The 20488-nt window shown below is 37.7% G+C and overlaps 1 protein-coding gene across 1 annotated transcript in view; it reads left to right on the top strand.

Moving 5' to 3' along the window:
• The first annotated feature begins 13574 nt into the window (after positions 1-13574).
• Positions 13575-20488, top strand: part of LOC143038660 (acyl-coenzyme A thioesterase 1-like) — a 28862-nt gene continuing 21948 nt past the window's right edge. Inside the window, exon 1 of the mRNA XM_076208165.1 lies at positions 13575-13762. Within this exon, the coding sequence (XP_076064280.1) occupies positions 13734-13762 (29 nt within the window). The 5' untranslated portion in view covers positions 13575-13733. The remainder of the gene's footprint in view (positions 13763-20488) is intronic.

Below are 20488 nucleotides of genomic sequence, written 5' to 3'. Positions count from 1 at the left end.
TAGGAAGAGAGCAAATTATATGTTTGAAAGATAGAAATAGAGAAATCATTAAATGCAAAGACAGAATGGTTACAAGAGTAGAAGAATTTTACCAAGAGCTTTACTCGTCGAAGACCGTGGTTGAGCCAGTAAATTCATCTGTAGACGTTAGTGGTGTACCAGAGATTACAAAAGAAGTAGAATTTGCTCTAAAATATGAAACGAGGAAAAGCACCTGGGGAAGATGGTATATCGATAGATCTGTTGAAAGACGCAGGGAAAGTATTTCATATAGTTAACTCAGTTGTACTGCTTACGTTAAGAAAGCGTTCGTTAATCATGGTGCAATGCTATAGTGATTTTACTTCATAAAAAAGGAGACCAGAAGGACCTTAGTAACTATCGACCGATTAGCTTGTTATCAAATATATATAAAGTATTCTCCAAGATCCTTACAAGTAGACTAAGTCAAGTTTTGGACGGAAACCAACCGAGAGAACAGGCAGGCTTTAGGAGTGGATATTCGACTCTAAACATAGATCAGACTACACAATACAATATACCTCTCTGTTTAGCTTTTGTAGATTACGAGAAGGTCTTTGACTTGGTAGAACAAATAGTAATACTAAACTCGTTACGCAAACAGGGTACAAACAAACAGATCGGAAGAGTTTTAGAAAATATTTATGCGAAAGGTATCGCTATAATTTGACTACGTAAAAACACAGAAAAGATCAAGATCGAGAAAGAAGTATGGCAAGGCGATACAATTTCAACCAAATTATTCACAGCTTGTTTGGAAGAGATTTTCAGAAGGTTGAATTGGGAAGAGAAAGGTTTGAAGATTAATGGCGAATATTTGAACCACCTAAGATTTGCGGATGACATAATTCTTATTTCAGAAAGAGCAGAAGACTTGCAAGATATGCTGAGTGATCTGAACAAGGAAAGTCTCAAACTAGGTTTAAAAATGAATAAGAGTAAAACCAAAGTAACGTTCAACACGAAAGTTCAAAGTAAAGAGATGGTGAAAGTCTTGAAGAAGTTGAGGAGTATAATTATTTAGGCCAGATGGTGAAAGTGACAAAAGATCATGATAATGAAATAAAAAGATGTATTACAATTGGTTGCAAAATGTCTGGTAAACATAATAAAATCCTGAGAGGCTCTCTACCTTTATGTTTGAAACTAAGTTTACAATCAATGCATTCTACCAGTAATAATCTATGGGTGTGAGACTTAGAAACTGACGAAGGAGATGGAAACAAAGCTAAGGACTGCACAGAGGAGAATGGAGAGATCGATTATGGGAATAACGCTGAGAGAGCAAGTTGAGTAAGAGAGCAGACTAGAGTGAAAGATATTGTGGAGGCGGTAAAACAGAGGAAATTGAATTGGGGAGGTAAGTTGGTGGGAAGGACTGATGAGCGATGGAGCAAGTGTGTTATTGAGTGGACGCCGCGAGATGGGAAGCGTGGAAGAGGGAAACCAGACAGGTGGAGATGATATAGAGAAGTTTGCAAGAGTGACGTGGCAGAGGTTGGCGCGGTCGTGTGAATCATGGAATGCCATGAAGGAGGCCTTTGTTCAGCAATGGACTCAAGATAGCTGATTTGATTGATTGATTGATTATACGAGAAGGGGAGCTATGCTCGTAGTGACCCGTCTTTGTATCTCGCAACATCTAGTTTGTTCTTAAATTTGTGCGTGTGTATATTGAAACATTATGACTAGTTGGAGTGGATGGGAACACATGTGTGTGTGTTTACTTAGTTGTATTTTACGGGAAAGGGAGCTACGCTCGTGTTGTCCCGTCTCTGTATCTCGCAGTATCTAAATTGTGTGTATTTACCTAGTTGTATTTACCTAGTTGTATTTTACGGGAAGGGGAGCTATGCTCGTGGGGTCCCGTCTTCATTTCTCATTTTATCTAAACAATTTTTAAATTCATGTATTGTTTTTGCACACACCACTTTCTCATCTAACTTGTTCCAACTGTCTATTACTCTGTGAGGAAAGCTGTTCTTTTTCAAATCTCTTCTATAGCTGTCTTTTTTTATTTTCTTTCCGTGTCCTCTTGTATTTCTGTCATCCCATTTTATCAGATTCTCTCTATCAGTAATTTCTATGCCTTTCATGATTCTGTAAATAGCTATCAAATCTCCTCTCTCTCTTCTTTGCTCTAGTGTCTGTAGTTCAAGTTTTTGTAGTCTCTCTTCATATGATAGTTTTGAGAGTGTTGGTGCCAGTTTTGTAATTGCTCTTTGTATTCTTTCAAGTTTTTTTATACATTTTTTTGTACTTGGTGACCATATCGTTGCTGCATATTCCAATCTTGGTCTTATCAGGGTGATTAGGATTTTCCTCACCATTTCTTCATCCAGGTATGTAAATGCCACTTTGATTGTTCTTATTAAATTATAAGTTTCTCCAAAAATCTTATTTATATGTTTCTCAGGTGACATATTATTCATAACAATGATTCCCAGGTCCTTCTCATTTTCTACTTTTTTTATTCCTTCTTCTCCCAAATTATATGATCCTGTTATTCTGTTTTTGCTTTTTCCAAATTCCATTATACTACACTTTTTTGTATTGAACTCCATCTCCCATTTCCTACTCCATTCCTGTACTTTATTTAGATCTCTCTGTAGTGATTCACAATCTTCTTCAGTTTTCACTCTTTTCAGTAGTTTTGCATCGTCTGCAAAGAAGCTCATATAGCTTTCAATTCCTTCATCCATATCATTAATATATATAGCAAACATTATTGGGGCCAGAACTGTTCCCTGCGGGACACCGCTTATTACTTCATTCCATTTTGAGTGCTGGTTTCTTATCACTACTCTCATTTTTCTTTCTTGCAAAAAGTCTTCCATCCAATTTAGTAATTTACCTTGTATTCCTCCTTCAGATTCTAGTTTCTTAAGCAACTTCTTATGTGGTACTTTGTCAAAAGCTTTTTTTAGGTCTAGAAATGTACAATCAGCCCATCCATCTCTTTCTTGTATTATATCTATTAGCCTTGAATAGAAACATATTAAATTGGTGACGCATGATCGTCCTTGTCTGAATCCAAATTACCTTGGATTTAGTACGTTGTTTTTTTCCAAGTATTTTACCCATCTATTTTTGATCATTCTTTCACAAATTTTTGCTATTGTACTTGTTAGAGAGACTGGTCTATAGTTGGTAGGTTCTTCTTTATTTCCTCCTTTATATATAGGTACTATATTTGCTTTTTTCCAATCTTCTGGAACTTTTCCTTCTTTCAAGGAACTGCTTATTATGCTATGTATTTTGTCTGCCAGTTCATTCCTGCATTCTTTCAGAATCCAGTTTGCTATTTCATCTGGTCCATGCGATTTTCTGACATCAAGATTACTCAAGTGTATCAATATTTCATTCTTTGATACTTCTATTTCTTCTATAGGGGGGACTTTCTCTTTCCATTCAATCTCTTCAGGTTGTATGTTCTCCCTTGTAAACACTGATTTAAAATGTTTGTTCATAATTTCCGCCATTTCCATTTCCTCAGTGTATTCAACTCCCCCTTGTCTTAATTTCTCCAAGTCCTGTTTGTTTTTCAGTTTATTGTTTACAAATCTGTAGAATAGTTTTGGTTGATCTTTACATTTTTCTATGACGTCTTTTTCATATTTTCTCTTTTCTTCTCTGCACATTTGTACATATTCATTTCTATAACTGGTATATATTTTCCATTTTTCATGTCTTCTGTCTTTTTTCCATCTGGTCCAGGCTTTGTCTCTTTTGTCTTTTAACTCCCTACAACTTTTGTTGTACCAGCATTTTACATATTCTTTTTCTTGTTTTTGTCTTGGGACATACTTTTCCACTCCTTTTTTGTAAATTTTTGTCAAAATATTCCATTTCTTTTCCACTGATGTTTCTTCTTTGTATATTTCTTCCCAGTTTTCTTGTTGAAAGAATTCTCTTATTTTATCAAAGTTTGTTTTTTCATACATCATTCTTCCTTTTCTATATTGTTCATTTCTTTTGATATATTTTTCTTCATTAAGTTCCAGTTCAATCAATATGTGGTCACTTTTACCTATTGGTGTTTTATATTCAATCTTGTCCACTATTCTAGGTTCAGATGTAATTAATAAGTCTAGTCTCGATGGTTCTTCATTTCTATACCTAGTGTTCTCCTGTATCCATTGTGTCATTGTGTGGTCAATAATCATCTCGAGTAGAGCGTTTCCCCATGAGTCGTCTCCACCCTTTACTGTCATTTCTTCCCAGCAGATTTCTTTGCAATTAAAGTCGCCCATCATAACTATTCTTCCTCCATCTTCCATTATTTTATTTAATGTTATCTTTGTGTCTTCTAACATACTTTTATGTTCACTCTCCTCCCATGAGGCTGTTTTTGGAGGCACATAATTTATCAAAAATATTATGAACTTCTTATCTCTGTCTTCCACTTCTATCATAATCATCTCTACTGTATTATTTCCATATATGACACCTTTCACGTTTATATCCTTCTTAGTCAGGAACATAACTCCACCCCCTTGCTTCTTCTCTCTGTTTCTAATCCAATAATTGTATGCATCATGTCCTACACTGTTGGGTGGTAGTGGGCCTTTTAATTTTGTTTCTACAATTCCCATTATGTCCGGTTCTTTTTCCTTCAAATAATCATTCAGCTCATTCAATCCTGTTATTAATCCATCTATATTTGTGTAAGACACTCTTAGTTTTCTGCCACTTCCATTGTGTTCTCTGTTTCCCTTATGTTTTTCTTTTGTATGTCGAACTTCCTTAGTTTCATGTTCACTACTCTCCAATAGAATCTCTCTTTCTCTGACTCCGTTCTGTTCTCGTTTTTTGCCTTAGCTTCCAGTCTTTTCTGCTTTTCTTCCTCTCTTTCCTCTTTATTCATTTCCCTTTTTTATCCATATCTTTTTATATTGTTCACTTGTTGCTAGTTTCCCTGTTTTGGATAAGATATTCTCTGCCGTTGTTTGTGACTTGAATTTAATCTTAATTGGTCTGGTCTTGTCTGTGCTATACTTTCCGAGTCTAAATTTCTCTTCGATTTGTTTCATAATTTCTGGTTCATCTTCCTGAACTGATTCTAGTAATTGGCTTACTTTTTCATTTTCCTCTTTGATTCTTGTGGTTCTATCTGTGTTGTGTTTCTCTTCCATTCCTAATATAATTATACATTTCTTCTTGTCTGCTAAATCTCTTACTATATTCTCCTTCTGTCTCATCACTTTAATAACTGAGTCTTCAGTATGTTCTTTCAATTGCTGTTTGTCTATGTCAGTGAATGAAACCTTATTTCCTTCTTGGGTTGTTTTCCAATTCTTAGTTTCTTTAGCTATTGTCCCTCTGTTTTCTTTACTATTCTTCTTCAATTCCTCATTCTCCATCTTTACTTCTCTTAACTGTCTTTTTAGGTCTTCTATTTCATCAGTTAAGTTTTTATTCGCCTTTTCTAGTTCTTCCAATCTTTCAACCCTTTGTAAAATGGTGTTCATATGACCTAACCTACTCTCCAAGTCCTCGATCACCTTATCAACCTTCTCCTCTAGTCTTGTCAGTCGGGGGGGTTTGTGTCCCCCCCACCCTCTTTAAATCCCTTGAAAATATTCTCATCACTTTCTACTGTATTGCTCTTATCTATACTTCTAATCTTTACATTTTTATTAGACATTTCGTCGTCGTCGGGAGGCCTTTTGTTTACCTTTCGCCTGTCTGCCTGGGCCAAGTCTACTCCTTCCTCATTTCCTTCCATTTCCCTCAGTAATCCCTCCCCCTTTCCTCTTTCCCTACTTTCCTACTACTCCACAAACTTCAATTTTCTTCAGAACGTCTTCTAAGCCGTCCATTCGTTGAAGTGTGTGTGTGTGTGTGTGTGTCCAGCAGCACTCGGGATAATAGGATAAAGTTTGTCAGGATAAACAGCATGAAAAAGTGTTTATTGGTACGTTTTGTTTGCTCGAGCTTTGTTATCATGTTGATAAGGGAACTACGTCAAGCCTTGAAAATCGCCCACTTTTCAAGCAGGAAGGGGATCTTGTTGGTGGTTGTATTTGATGATGTTGGACTTCGCCCTTATATCGTATTTTTCCTGGCTTGCTTATACCCGGTTGCGTTTCTCATTCAGGAAAAAATCTCCTTGGGCATTGAAGGTATTCTTAGTTCTAACTCGGTTCTATTTCTGTATCACGCAAACACATTTTCACTTCTTTCTTTTATTGCATTTGAAATATGTATTTTCCCTATGGAATGGTTATGGTAGGTTAGGTTATATTCGGTTAGATATCCGTGCTTGCGTGATTCTGGAATTTTAACCCCCAACCCAGGACGCCATGAACGAAATTGTGCAACGGTAGTAAAGTTGATAGGATCCACTTGAAGAAGTGGGTCGAAGGACCAAAAAAAAAAAAAAAAAAAAAAAATCTACCAGTCGTATTATTAGGGTTCAACATGCATACTCAGCGGAAAATGTATTTTAAATTCAGTGTAGTAAGCTGTTCTTCATTAATCAGCTCCTTTTTGCGTGCTCCCAAATGATGAAGAATGGTGATCATATGTATTATATGTATGTATTATACTGTATATATATATATATACATGTGTGTGTGTGTGTGTGTGATTCACCATGGTCTTTGGATCACGTGTTGGACTCGTGATCGATAGCCATTTCCCTCCCGGAAGAGAGCTCAGAGCTCATATATGACCGATCTTTGGGTAATACTGTGACCTTACACGCACACACATATCCAACTCCCCGCCCACGAGAGTTGGAGTAACAACCCGTAGCGCAGAGATACTGAAATTATTTCAGCCCTGGGCGGGATTCGAACCCGCCCAGGGCTGTGTTTGTGTGTGATTCACCATGGTCTCGGATTACGTGTTGGACTCGTGATCGACAGTTATTAACTTCACGGATATCTCAGAGCTCGTATGACCGATCCATGGGTAATACTGTGACCTTACACGCACACACACACCCAACTCCCCGCCCACGAGAGTTGGAGTAACAACCCGTAACGCAGAGATACTGAAATTATTTCAGCCCTGGGCGAGATTCGAACCTGCACCGCTGTAGTGGTATGCGAGAACTCTAACCACTGCGCCACGAGGTATGTGTGTGTGTGCCTAGATTAAAAAAATGTTAAAAAAGGTATTTTGGTATGAATCCAAATAGAAGGTTATATGAAAAGGTGGTTGTATCCACTGCACTGCAGGAACCAGAGACTTTGAATTTAAGGGAGAACGGGAAGAGCATGAAGGTGTTTGGAATGAAATGACTGAGAAGTTGTGTAACCATTGCTAACCATCACCAACCACGCACGTGGTCCACAAACATGCGACATGGTACTCGCCTTGAGCAAGATCTGTAATCTTACAAACATTATCACTTTCCCAGCCCTAAACATCCTGACTCAGATCATAACAGAATGCATCCCAGTGTCGCCACACGAAGATGCCTAATGTCATCAGACAGACCCATCGAACCTTTTCTTATACCTACCCCAGTTACATTACCGTAAGTTAATATACACCATGTCTAACCACACCCACCAACCATACGACTAACCCCTGTATAACGGAACTAACATCAATGCCTAAGAATTGTGAACTAACACGTCTCACATACGACAACCCACTAGCCTCCGTCCTTAATTAGCGGACAGCTATGCCGTCGAGACCGCCAGAGCTGGTCAGGTCACGAGCCTGCCAGAGATCTGCCCAGGTTGCGAACCTGGCAGAGGGGAGATTCCTCAAGGCAGTGCCCGAGGTAAAGCCCCGGCACTAAGAATATTTGGTCAAAGGACCTAATTGTAACCTGTAATAATTGACCAGATCATTTTCTTAACATGAGAAAGTCCGTCAGAGACTTTACCTCGCCCGCAAATCCACCTTTGTTTGTACCACAAACACTGGTTACACCGGTGGCGAGCGGTGCTCTCACGCCAAAATCCGAAGAGACGCGCCTACCAAAGGAGGCCCGAATAAAATCTTCGTCCTCAGCCGCTCAAGCCACACCTACCATTCAGAAGAAACAGGCAACTGTCTACGAAAGAGACACCACCTGTCTTTGACTTCTCATATCTTCAATCAAGCCCCCGGAATCGAGGAATCAAGCCACAAAACCTCAAAGCAAGCCCAGTGCTTCGTCAGCACGCTTCATCATCTACACACCACCACTCCACCAACCGGTGGTGAAATCGTAAGGACTTCGGATTTAAGCCACCTAGTGGCAGTACGCTACCAATCGGACGACAGCTGTCTGCAGAGAGACCGCTGTCAGAGTAGGAGAAAGCGCCTGTCAACTCAACACATCGCCATATCAAGACTCCAATCAAATCACATTGAAACCCACTCTCAAACAAACCCCAGGGCTAGCAAATCGAACCACAAGACTCCAATCAGCTACGCGCATCTCCCAGGAGATCGGGCCACAAGTCTCCATTCAGCCACCACAAGACTCCCATCAGTTCCGAGCACCTCCCAGCGAGAGACCATCTATACATCACCTCTCTCCAACCACTCTCCCCCGAGGCGAAATCTACACAGCGACCCTCTCGGTAAGCAATAGTACTGACCTCTATTTCTTCAGAGACCAGATGACTCCAATCAGCTGTAGAGATCCAGCACACCGACTTGAAAGTCGACCCAGTATCCTCAACGACTACAGTCAGGACGCATTGGACCCAGACCGATAAGACTCGTCTAAGAGGCATCTCCACATCCGCTGTCCCCAATTAATGTCACCAGTCATCGTGAGTATAAACCATAGACTCCTACTAATCTCCCCTTTTAAATTCAGGAGCCGGACGAGAAACTGCATTCCACCCGCCTCCACCCCCTTCATGAACAGCCAGACCAGGAACTTCGCATCGGTTAAGCACGGACCCGCTTAACCTAATTACTACCTCCACCCCCTTCATGACCAACCAGACCAGGAACTTCGCGACGGCTGGGCTCGGAACCGCCTAACCTACCCGCTCTCTTCCACCCACGACCAGGAACTTCGCATCAGCTGAGCTACTCGCTCGCCCCTCTGGTCGAGCAAGCCCACCCCCGTCGACTCAACTCTACCCACCTCAACCTACCAACCACACCCTTCACCCACCGCCACCCTTGGCTCGAGTGCCACTCGAAAATTGCAAACCCAAGCATTGTTCAACATCAACTAGGAATCAACACCTTCAGTTTACGTCAGTCTCCAATTACTAGTGCTGGGCAAATACCGCTAATCTCAGTACCGGAATTACCGGTAAACAACAATGCCGTTACCGGAATTACCGGGATTTTACCGGTAAAAGACTCGTGAGGTAGTAGTCGCCTATATGACTTAAATCTTTAAACAAATGTCATCCTACTATGGTGTGTAGTCACAACCCCATTGCATATTCTGTATATTGAAATAAAGTAAAACTTTCGATAGCCAGTTCTATTTTGTTTACGATATTGTGTTTATGGAGATATCTGGCAACTCCTCCCACCAATCGGAAGCAAGCTATGATTCTCAACAGTAAACACATGATTTTGAATTTTTTAGATATCAGTGCGTTATCAAAGTTAGAGGTAGAAGCATGCCGCCTATCTACAGTATCCAGCCTCCCAGTTTAACTGTCTCTCCTGAAAAATCAATGTTTTCGTCCTTTAATAAGCTATATGTCTGGTTCTATTTTACATATTATTTTGATTGTTATGTCATTGTAAAGGGAAAAAGTCATACTTTAATTGGTGCTACTTTAGTATGCTATCTACCGAGCAAGTGAGTGAAAGGAGGGTGTCTGAGGGTGGGTGTGGTGTATAAACTTTTGTCCGCCTCTGCATGCATGGGTCTATGTTTGGAGGGTGCATGTGGGAGTGGGAGTTTTGTTAATACACACACATACACATATAAAGCTTTGACTAGATTGTAATAAATGTTTTCTTAAAAACTAACCTAAACTGACTAATTTGTAATAGATGTTTTCCTAAAAACTGCTTTTAATATTCCCTTGTTTTAATACTTATTTCATACAAATTAGCCCAGCACGTGATCCAAAGACCAAGGTGAATACTCAAGGATATATTAGATTTCATTGTTAGCACATTTTTTATTTATTTCCTCAATTATCTTTTCATACAAATTAGTTCATATTCTTATTTAGAAACAGAAGCATATTGGCATTTTCATCACTAGCATATATATATATATATACACACATATATATATATATATATATATACACACATATATATATATATATATATACATATATGAGTCTTCATTTGGCGACACGCGGAATTTTTCGATGAAACTTTCACAATTAATATAATTTCGTATGCTGATCACAGAAATAACATTAATTCTATTGAGAAATTGACAAAAATGCCAAAAAAAAAACTGTTTTAATGGTAAAATAATTACCGAGACCTTAGCGGTACATACTTGCTTAATGGTAAAAGTTTAACCAGTAAAATTAGCGGTACAGTGGGCCGTCAGTATTGTCAGTACCATCAAGTCGAGACGTGCTTACCGCTCTCTGAGTGTTATGGTATAGCTTATCGGTTAACGGAGCCTTAACGGTAGCAGAATTTTTGCTGGTAAGCTACCGTCAAGGTTGTTACCGATAAAACCCGTAACTATCGGTAGCTGCCCACCACTACAGTCAGTACCGTCACTCAGTACCACCAAGCAGAGACGTGCTTACCGCTCTCCGAGTGTTATGGTATAGCTTATCGGTTAACGGAACCTTAACGGTAGCAGAATTTTTGCCGTTAAGCTACCGTTAAGGTTATTACCGATAAAACCGGTAACTTTACCGGTAGCTGCCCACCACTACCAATTACCCACTGTGCCAGCCAGTGCTACCTAATCAACACTACTCGTTAGTCATCATCAAGTAATGTTAGGTACCCCCCCTGTATTTCCACAAATATTTACACCTACTCAAAATGTAAACGCATTTAATATGAATAATATGTCAGAAACCAATAGGTGCATACAAATAACCCACATATCAAAGACATAAAGTGATCAAATAATTCACTTCAAATCCTCTAAATCAACATAACATCCAACAAAATATCTACATTCATAAAATGTAAAATAATTGATATACAACCAATTACCCAATCCACATAGAACTATCAGAAACATCTATATCAACCAACAGCTAATATAAACAAACACGTACTATGAATTACAGAAATAGAAAATCAAACACCACGATAGACAGAATTCAATAATTAAATAACAAAACACCCCACAGTGCAGTTTTGACAATATACTTACGAGATATTTCTTCAATATCATTCTATTAGCTATTATTGATTCATGCAATTTACCTATAACTAATGTCAAATGGATTGGCCTGTAGTTGCATTTAGACGATTGATCTTCCTTTTTGAAATCAGGAACAACGTTTGCCTGCCCCTAATCAATAGGCACAAAACCACACCGATTTATTGAGTATTCCCATGTTCTCAAATTTCAAATTTACATTTTTTTAAGCACTCGGAAAAAGTTTGTCTGAACCCTGGGATTTTGTATCTTTAAGTCTATTAATCTATTTGACTACTTCTATCTTACTAATGCTGATGTTAGTTAGTCTATTTCCTTCATCCCCACTGAAAATGGGGTCGCAACCTCTCCTTTGTAAACACCGTGAGAAAACACTTGTTAAATGCCTCGTTCATCTTTTCCTCCGAATCTATCATGACATCTTCGTCGTTTTTAATTGAGCCTATCCCTTCCTTATTTTATGTTCTGTAGAGATGAAAGAAGCCCTTTGGGTTCGATCTATCTTGTCTGGCAACTTTAATTTCGTAGCTACATTTCTCTATGCGCGTGCTCTTTATAACCAGTCTAGCCATATCGTTATATTTAGATGCTTTAATAGAGACATCTGTGATTTCGACATCAGTTAATTTAATGAGGTGATAATTGTAGAATTAGGTTTGAGAGTGGGATACAGCAAATACGCATACCCAAGCTGTATCAAAATCAGTATTTTATCACGTTTAGTAAATCGTCTTGAAGTGAGATCAGAAATCCGTTGTGGGGAAGAATATTCTTGATATACCGAATAATACAAATTTACTTTTTTTTTCCATTTAGATAGAGTGGCATATAATTTTTGTTTATATACACAGAAACAGTGTATAAAGTATCGGACTCGACGCAATTAATGACATCAAGGTTTGGTTGACCACCATCTTAAGGGAATGCTGAGTTGTAGATTTATCATTTTATTTCTTCAATTTTCCCACTTGGTGTCTTCTCCGTCTTGTGTATTAATTCTGATGTACTTATCATATCTAATTATAATCTATGTAGCTAATCTATCATACGTATCTTGCAGTATTATCAGCCCAATCAACTGGAAGTCAAGTTCATGATTGATCAAAGCGGGTCAATGATGCAATATGAAAGTGGCAGAACAGAAGACATTTCTCGTTAACATTCTACTCGTTTTTGCTACTTAGGTTCTTATGTTCTTAAGTTCTTATGTTCTTATTCCTACCCCCTTACTATGGACGAGGCCGGCGCGCATGTCAACACTATTCAGCCAGAAATTAAGAGACGCAAAATGTCACAAAGACCATGGGAAATTACATTTATATGTTTCATGCAACACATGAAATGTTCATGACAAATGATCTCAAATTCTTTAAAGACACATGATGCTTTGTGTCATAATATTTTTACAGCGTTCGGTGCGTTCACTTTCGATCAGGTTATGTGGTTTTATTTTGGTGGGATGATATCCAGAATTAAGTTTCGTACCGTCATCATTGTCAATGCAAAAGGAGAGGGAAACCTCGTTTGGAGGCCGTATGTTCTCTACAGTTGGCTTGTTGATTATCATATAATGTCGCACCAGATATCAACCACTAAGAGACAGTAGAATTTGTTTTGTTGAGGGTCGGTCAAGCTTTGGTGGGCGCCTTAGCTATTAAATTCTCATCCATGGAATCTGCATGCACAAATGTTTTTCTTTATGTTAAGATCCAAAATAAAATGGGAGTACATACTATTTCCCCCCAAAGGAGTACTATGAGTTGATTTCAGATTTTGTTGGGGAAATACGAAAGCTGTACTAGTATGATCGACGGACCTATGTCCTGTTGTTGTGTAAGGCGGAATCTTGTTTCTTTGTCAATAGATAACCCCCTGTTCTTGTTCACATTTCCCTATAAGTATGATTAGTGCGTGCAGATCAGAGCGTGTCAGCCCTAGAACAGTCTTCCTTGTATCTAAGATGAATAGTTTCCTCTCATGATACGCAGGAAGGTCGGAGAGGCATCTGGAGGTCACTCTGAGAATAATTTTTTGTACCCACTTTTTTTACACTAAGGGTAGGACTATCTTATCTTGCTTTTTATACCCGAATTTATTACTTAAGTCATATTATCACAAGGTTGATTATTTTGTGACCTTTCGGGGTTCAAACGAAGAGGGCCATATATTCTGGAGGAACGTCGTGTTGAGCAGTGTCATTTCACCGAGGAATTACACAGGGTAAGGTGCATGAGTAAGTACATTACATAGGCTCAGGCTTATGGCTGATAACTCCGTGAGAAAAATAGAGGATCAATCTTGGCTAACAGTGATCCGATGATTGTGGTGAAACCAATTTAAGTGTGACGTCAAATCTTCTCTCAGAGTTTAAAGATTGTTTGTCAGAAACTTCGTATCTCTCAAGCGTTACTACATCAGATCGACGCCATCAAATGGGAGCTCAGTGTTGGTGGAAGCGACGATAGTGATGCTGGTGGTAGTGACTGTGCTAATAAGGTGATTGTTTTGGTGGGAGAAGTTATTAGTATTTCATCATTAATAACCGGAGCTTCTAGAAGACTGAACCATAGATGTGGGGATTATTAACAAATCCTAAAATAGTGCTACGTGGCTGGTACGTAGGTTTACTGTCCATTCTAAGGACTATTGATACACTTCTTGATTCTTAAGTTTATTCCATTCAATGAAGGTACCAATATCTGCAAATACAAAAAACTGAAATTAATATTATCACCATACAATTTTGATGTGCTATAATTCTCCTACCCTACAACACTTCAAACACTCAAGATAGTACAGTAGGGATGTCACTGAAGTTCATAAGATATGGACTGCATAAAAGTCAATACCCTATACAGTGTGGTACTGGCAGATACTCGTAGGTTAAGAAATGACGTAATGTCGTCGAATTATTCTCCCGATTAGATGACGTGGGGAGATTTTATTTATATGGATTAAAAAATAAACCCTTGGTTTGAAGAGTTAATATTAATTCATAATCAGCCCTTTAATTTCAATGAAAACATTGGATAGAATTTTGTTTAGATAAACACTAAATAATCCCCGTATGGGATTATGCAGTTAATGGGATTATGCAGTTAATATCTTTGGGGGACTTATCGACAATCATACGGACAAGAATTTTATTGCTGGAGATTAATTTCAATAAAAAATGTCGATCGTTTTTATAGATTTACAAGCCTTTCTGCTACTCTCCTCTACTACTTCTGACTGAGGTCCATGTTTCAGTAGAATGGGATATGTCAACGATTTATAGTAGTAGAAGGAAGGTAGCAATTGTCGGTTGATTGTTTTCCTTTCGTGAAAAGATGGATGGAATATTTACATTTAGATACCTGCGCGCGTTATCTTTTATTGTGATTGCGATCATACAAAATCTACGGAACTTTTGTGATTTGTGTTACACTTTTGATATGGAAAAATACCACTCAGTTGTTGTGCTATTGGTTATACAAACCGCAAGTTTAGTACAAATAATTTTCGTTGCCTTTTTATGGTATGTCAAAAAGGAAAATTCCGATAAAAAAGCGGAGAAGGAAGAATTAGATACACGCAATCTGAAGGGAATACTGGAAGACCTTGTCCTATGACCATTTTTTATTTTGAATGAAAATATTGCTTATATTGCATTCTGATATCAATCAATTATCTGCTGTCTTGCATTCCTGCCACTTGATGACACAGTGATGCAGTTATACATCCAGCTCAATGTTCCATCGAAACTGATGATGCAACTTGATGTTGCATTATCTGACAAGTTGACGTACGAATTTTGATCATATGTATCCTTATATTTTTCACACCTTTTCTTGCCAAATTTTTTAAACTCTTCATTGTTCATATTGATAATAGTTGGGTAAATAAATGGTGATAGGTTTGTAATTGCTGTTATCTCTATCACCACAGTCAGTAGCCTATTGTTCCCACGTGACTGCATGTTCGGATGCATTCCTGGTCCTGCTATCTTATTATCATGAATGACATTACCATTTCCCATATCTACATCATAATTTGTCACGGAAGCTCGTAAACACTGCTGTCTGTTGATAAATTTCATATGATTGTTGGATCTTTTTAAAATGAGACAGGACTTTTTCCAGATGTTGAGTCTGTGCATATACAAGGTCGTGCATATACAAGGTCTTGCATATACAAGGTACACTCGACCCTCAATTTAATTAACAGACAAATACAAGGATAGGTCCGTTACCACCTTCCACTCATCTGTCTCTACTTTATACTACAATATATATATATATATATATATATATATATATATATATATATATATATATATATATATATATATATATATATATATATTATATATATATTTTTTTTTTTATATATATATATATATATATATATATATATTTGTGTGTGTGTGTGTGTGTGTGTGTGTGTGTGTGTGTGTGTGTGTGTGTGTGTGTGTGTGTGTGTGTGTGTGTAATAATAATAATAATGTACGGGTTATTGGGTATAGCAGCATTACTGCTGAAAATATACAGCCTACCGAATCATAAAAATATAAAATATAACACTGTAAAGATGTTGTTACAAGCATTAATAAAAACAGTAAGCTAAGGAATAGCCGTGTTGTACAACATTTTTATTTATTGTTGATTAACTCCTCAAATGTCGATATGAAGCTCTTCTTATACCGGTCGGTGCGTGCTCTGATCGGCTTGATGGTAATGTGGTGATGCATTTTGCGCCGTGGTGGTGGTGCTGGGGGGGTGGGGTGGAGTAAGTCCCGGTGCCGAGGATGTTTCACTAGGGTGACCGCAAATGACCTCAGAGTCAGAAGGTAATGGTCAGCAAGGGTTGGAAGTCCAAGTGTGGTGAGAGCGTGCCGATAGGTGGTGTACTCGTTGCCAAGAATTGTCCAACAGGCTCGTTTCTGCACTGTCTCCAGCTGTCGCTACTGTGTGACAGTAAATGAGGAGGCCCAGGAAGGTGACGCACACATCAACTTGAGCAAAATGAAGGAAGGGTAGATGGTTTTGAGATCTTCAGCATGTGCCCCTACTGATATCAGGCGACACAGCATATACAGCTTGTAGGAGGCTGGCCTGACGGTGTTAGCGGTGTTCTCCTTCCAAGTCAACTTGTTGTCGATGGTGATCTCCAGCAGCTTGGTTGATTAGACCACCTGTAGGGGTTGGCCGTCAATTAGCAGCAGGGGAGGGGGGAGAACGCCATTGGAGGTGTGGAAGTGCATTATCACAGTTTTTTTGTGGTTGATGGTGACTGTAGTGCACTGTCCATGTGTGTAGCCTGTCCACCGTGTCCTGTAGCGGGTTGTAGTCCAGGTCAATGTTGGGCACAGGGATCCCCACCGTGCAGTCACCAACATATTTCCATCTGTGCGGTGTGCCTCCCAGGGCATCGTTGATGAGTATTAGGAAACACAATAACCCCATTCTTTTTCCCTGTGGCACCCCACAGGACAAGTGCTGGACTGCAGAAACGTGTTCCTGATATCTGACAGCTTGACATCGGTCCGTCAGGAAGTCAAGCTACTAAGGAGGCAGGAAAGCCAAGGTGGATGGCTTTGGTGATTATAGTGGTGTTATCAACAAGGTCAATGAACCTAACTGCAAGTGAAGTCTTGCGCTGCTCGATATTTCTGTAGATAAAGTCAAGGAAACTAATAAGATAGTGAGTGGTGGAGGATGTTTTCACGTATCATATATATATACATATTCAAATGAAGGAATGTGTAATATCTTAAACAATTATTTTAGCTCGGTATTCGTAAACGAAACACCTCAAAGTGAATTCCAAACTGAAACCTGTGAAAAGTCTGGGTTAAACTTACTCACTACGGTAGATATAACAAAAGAAAAAATTAAAAGGTGTATAGACAAACTCAAAGTTAATAAAACACCAGGGCCTGACGGTTGGCATCCAAGAATCTTAAAGGAAATGAAAAATGAGATTGTTATTCCATTATAAATTATTTTCAAGAAATCCATCATATCCGGAGATGTCCCAAGAGAATGGAAGCTAGCTAACGTTACTCCCATATTCAAAAAAGGTGACAAAAAGAAACCAAATAACTATAGGCCTATAAGTTTGACTTCAATCGTAGGAAAAATAATGGAAACTATCATCAGAGATGCTATCGAACATCATTTAGAAAGTAATCGTTTGATAAATGATAGCCAGCATGGTTTCAGACGGAAACGTTCTTGCGTGACTAACTTACTCGAATTCTACAACACAGTTATCTCGAATTATGACAAAAGAAACAATATAGATTTAATATATCTAGACTTTGCAAAAGCTTTCGATACCGTCCCACACGAAAGACTACTTACTAAACTAGCTTTGCATGGAATAAGTTGTAGCCTATTAGGTTGGACTAGTAATTGGTTGAATGGTCGAAAACAGAGAGTTGTTTTAAATGGAAAAACTTCTGGATGGAAAAGTGTTGCAAGTGGAGTTCCTCAGGGTTCCGTTCTTGGGCCACTTCTATTCATAGTATATATAAATGATATAGACCATGGACTAAATCTACTGTTTCCAAATTTGCTGATGATACAAAACTGTGTGGAGTGGCAAATGATCACTCAAACCAATTAGATATTCAAGAAGATTTAGATCAATTACAGCAATGGTCTGAAAAGTGGCTAATGAAATTTAACACAAGTAAATGCAAGGTAATGCACATAGGTAAAAATAACAGTAAGTACGATTACAAGTTATTTGGAAATTCGTTAACAAAAGTGGATAGTGAAAAAGATCTCGGCGTAATTATCAGTAACGACCTCAAATCATCCAAGCAATGTATTTCAGCCTCTGAGAAAGCAAATAAGATTCTGGGACTGATTGCGCGATCTTTTGATTTCAAAAGTCCATCACTCATTAACAAGCTATATAAATCGTTAGTTCGTCCACATTTGGAATATGCTGTTTCCGTATGGTCACCGAATCTCATTAAAGACATTGACAGACTGGAAAAAGTACAACGGCGAGTCACAAAACTGATTCCAAATATCAAAAATAAATCATACGAAAATCGACTAAAACACATGAATCTGTTTTCCCTAAAAAAGCGTAGACTCAGAGGTGACTTGATACAGGTCTTTAAGATTTTAAAGGGAATTGACAACATCAAAAGTGACAAATTTTTCACATTGAATGAGAATCAGACAAGAAACAATGGTCTCAAACTGTCCGGAAATAGATTCAATTTGGAAGTAGGTAGAAACAACTTTGCCAACCGTGTAGTTAATGAATGGAATAAACTTCCTGCACAGGTAGTGCAATATGGTTCAGTTCAAAGCTTTAAGAATCATTTGGATAAATACTTAAGTAAGATGCTGTAATGATTATAATTTATGTTATATTATTTGTTTTTGTTTTGTTATCATTTGTCTGTCTGATTTTCATTTATCATTAGTTATATGTTAATTTATTATTTACTATTTACCTGTTTGTTTATCATTTTAACTATACCTATGCATTTATTTATGTATTTTATTTGTTATTTACATTATTATAGTTTTTATTTATTATTTTATTACTAATTTTTTTTTTTTTTTTTTTTTTTGCATCCGACCTAGATATGGATCAAAAGGTCTCCTGTCGGCATGCTCCGCCTTTGTAATCCTTTGTAATATATATATATATATATATATATATATATGTATATATATACATATATATGTATATACATATATATATATATATATATATATATATATATATATATATATATATATATATATATATATGGTAGTTATAGCAAATTATGTATTCATTTAGGAATTTCAAAAGTGATGCGTAATTGGAAGTGTGTGTGTTCGTATGCGTGTGTAATTTGTTCTCGTAGTTTCCGTGAAGAAGGCGTATATTATCATTTCCTGTCTACTTATTTAATTATCATATCAATTATTGTAATGTGAAAGTGAAATGAATGTGAAATAGGTTATCCTTGTAAAGTATTCTATACTAACTTATCATTTTGAGTGTCCGTTGTTTCCTGTGTGGAAGGGAATAAATGAAACTAATTGAGCAAATGGTAACCGTAGAAATTAGTATGCCCAGTGAAGGGACGCGCGTAAGTCAGTTGTTATCGTGGAAGCGGTGTGTACCCAGTGATCCAATAAACCAGTGATAAGGAACTTATCTCTCTTTATTGCTCACCAACAAATGTTGAGTTGTTACATTCAAAACAACACTCAACACACGTTACCAAACTGTTGGAATCAATGAACTTGCTGACTTTGGAGTATGCCCAATCGAAGACAAAATCCTCACAAATAAGACTAGGAATGGGAGTGATACTAATGGGTCAAATCACTAAAGGAGTGGAGATTGGAAGATTTGGGGATGGGAGTAATGAAACCTGTCTTCCAATCCGTGTGTGTGTGTGTGTGTGTATGTATGCATGTGCATATATATATATATATATATATATATATATATATATATATATATATATATATATATATATATATATATATATCAGTATATCATTAGTCATATTTTTGCTAGTTATTAAAAATTCAAAAGCAATGAAGATTTAATTTAAGTAGGTGAATATTCATATCTGCAGTTGAGCATGACTTATCTTCAAAACGTGTATCAAAAATATGTAAATAGAAGCATGGTCTAAATGACAGAGTACTTTAACGCATAACTCAACTTTTGATTTGATATAACAAATGTGGCTGATGTTAGTGATTGGGTGATAATGACAATCCTGCACATGACCGGCAACAAAGAAGTGATAAGTCTAAGGACTTGTACGCTTTCATAGCCCTCTATGAAAACACTTGGCATGTCAAGGTATTCGGTGACATCTCTCATGTTAGGCCCAATAGTTTTGAAATATCGTTCACCCATTCATCCTCACAGAAAAAGAAGGGGTCAGGAAGTTTCTCTCTGTTTCAGAGTAATTTTTATATATAATTTTGTTTATCAGCATCTTCGAGCTCTTTCAGTTAAATGAAAGTTTCCATTTTCATGCAGTGTCTCTTGTTGCTCTCGCTTCGCCTATTACCTCACAGTATACGTACGCATCTTGTTTACAATAGCTTACGTCATGCAAGAAGGGATCTATATAATTGAAGTTGAGAGATAACCTTGGGGCTTTCAGGCGATTCTCTCTACCATCCATCTTTCAGGACCAGTACCCGATAATCCCCAAATATGAGAAGAAAAACGATCGCGGAAGTAAAAAGTCTTATT

Source organism: Oratosquilla oratoria, chromosome 24 (assembly GCF_046742065.1).
Source record: "Oratosquilla oratoria isolate Oo_2021 chromosome 24, ASM4674206v1, whole genome shotgun sequence".
Taxonomy (NCBI): domain Eukaryota; kingdom Metazoa; phylum Arthropoda; class Malacostraca; order Stomatopoda; family Squillidae; genus Oratosquilla; species Oratosquilla oratoria.
This window is presented reverse-complemented; position numbering and strand designations above follow the sequence as displayed.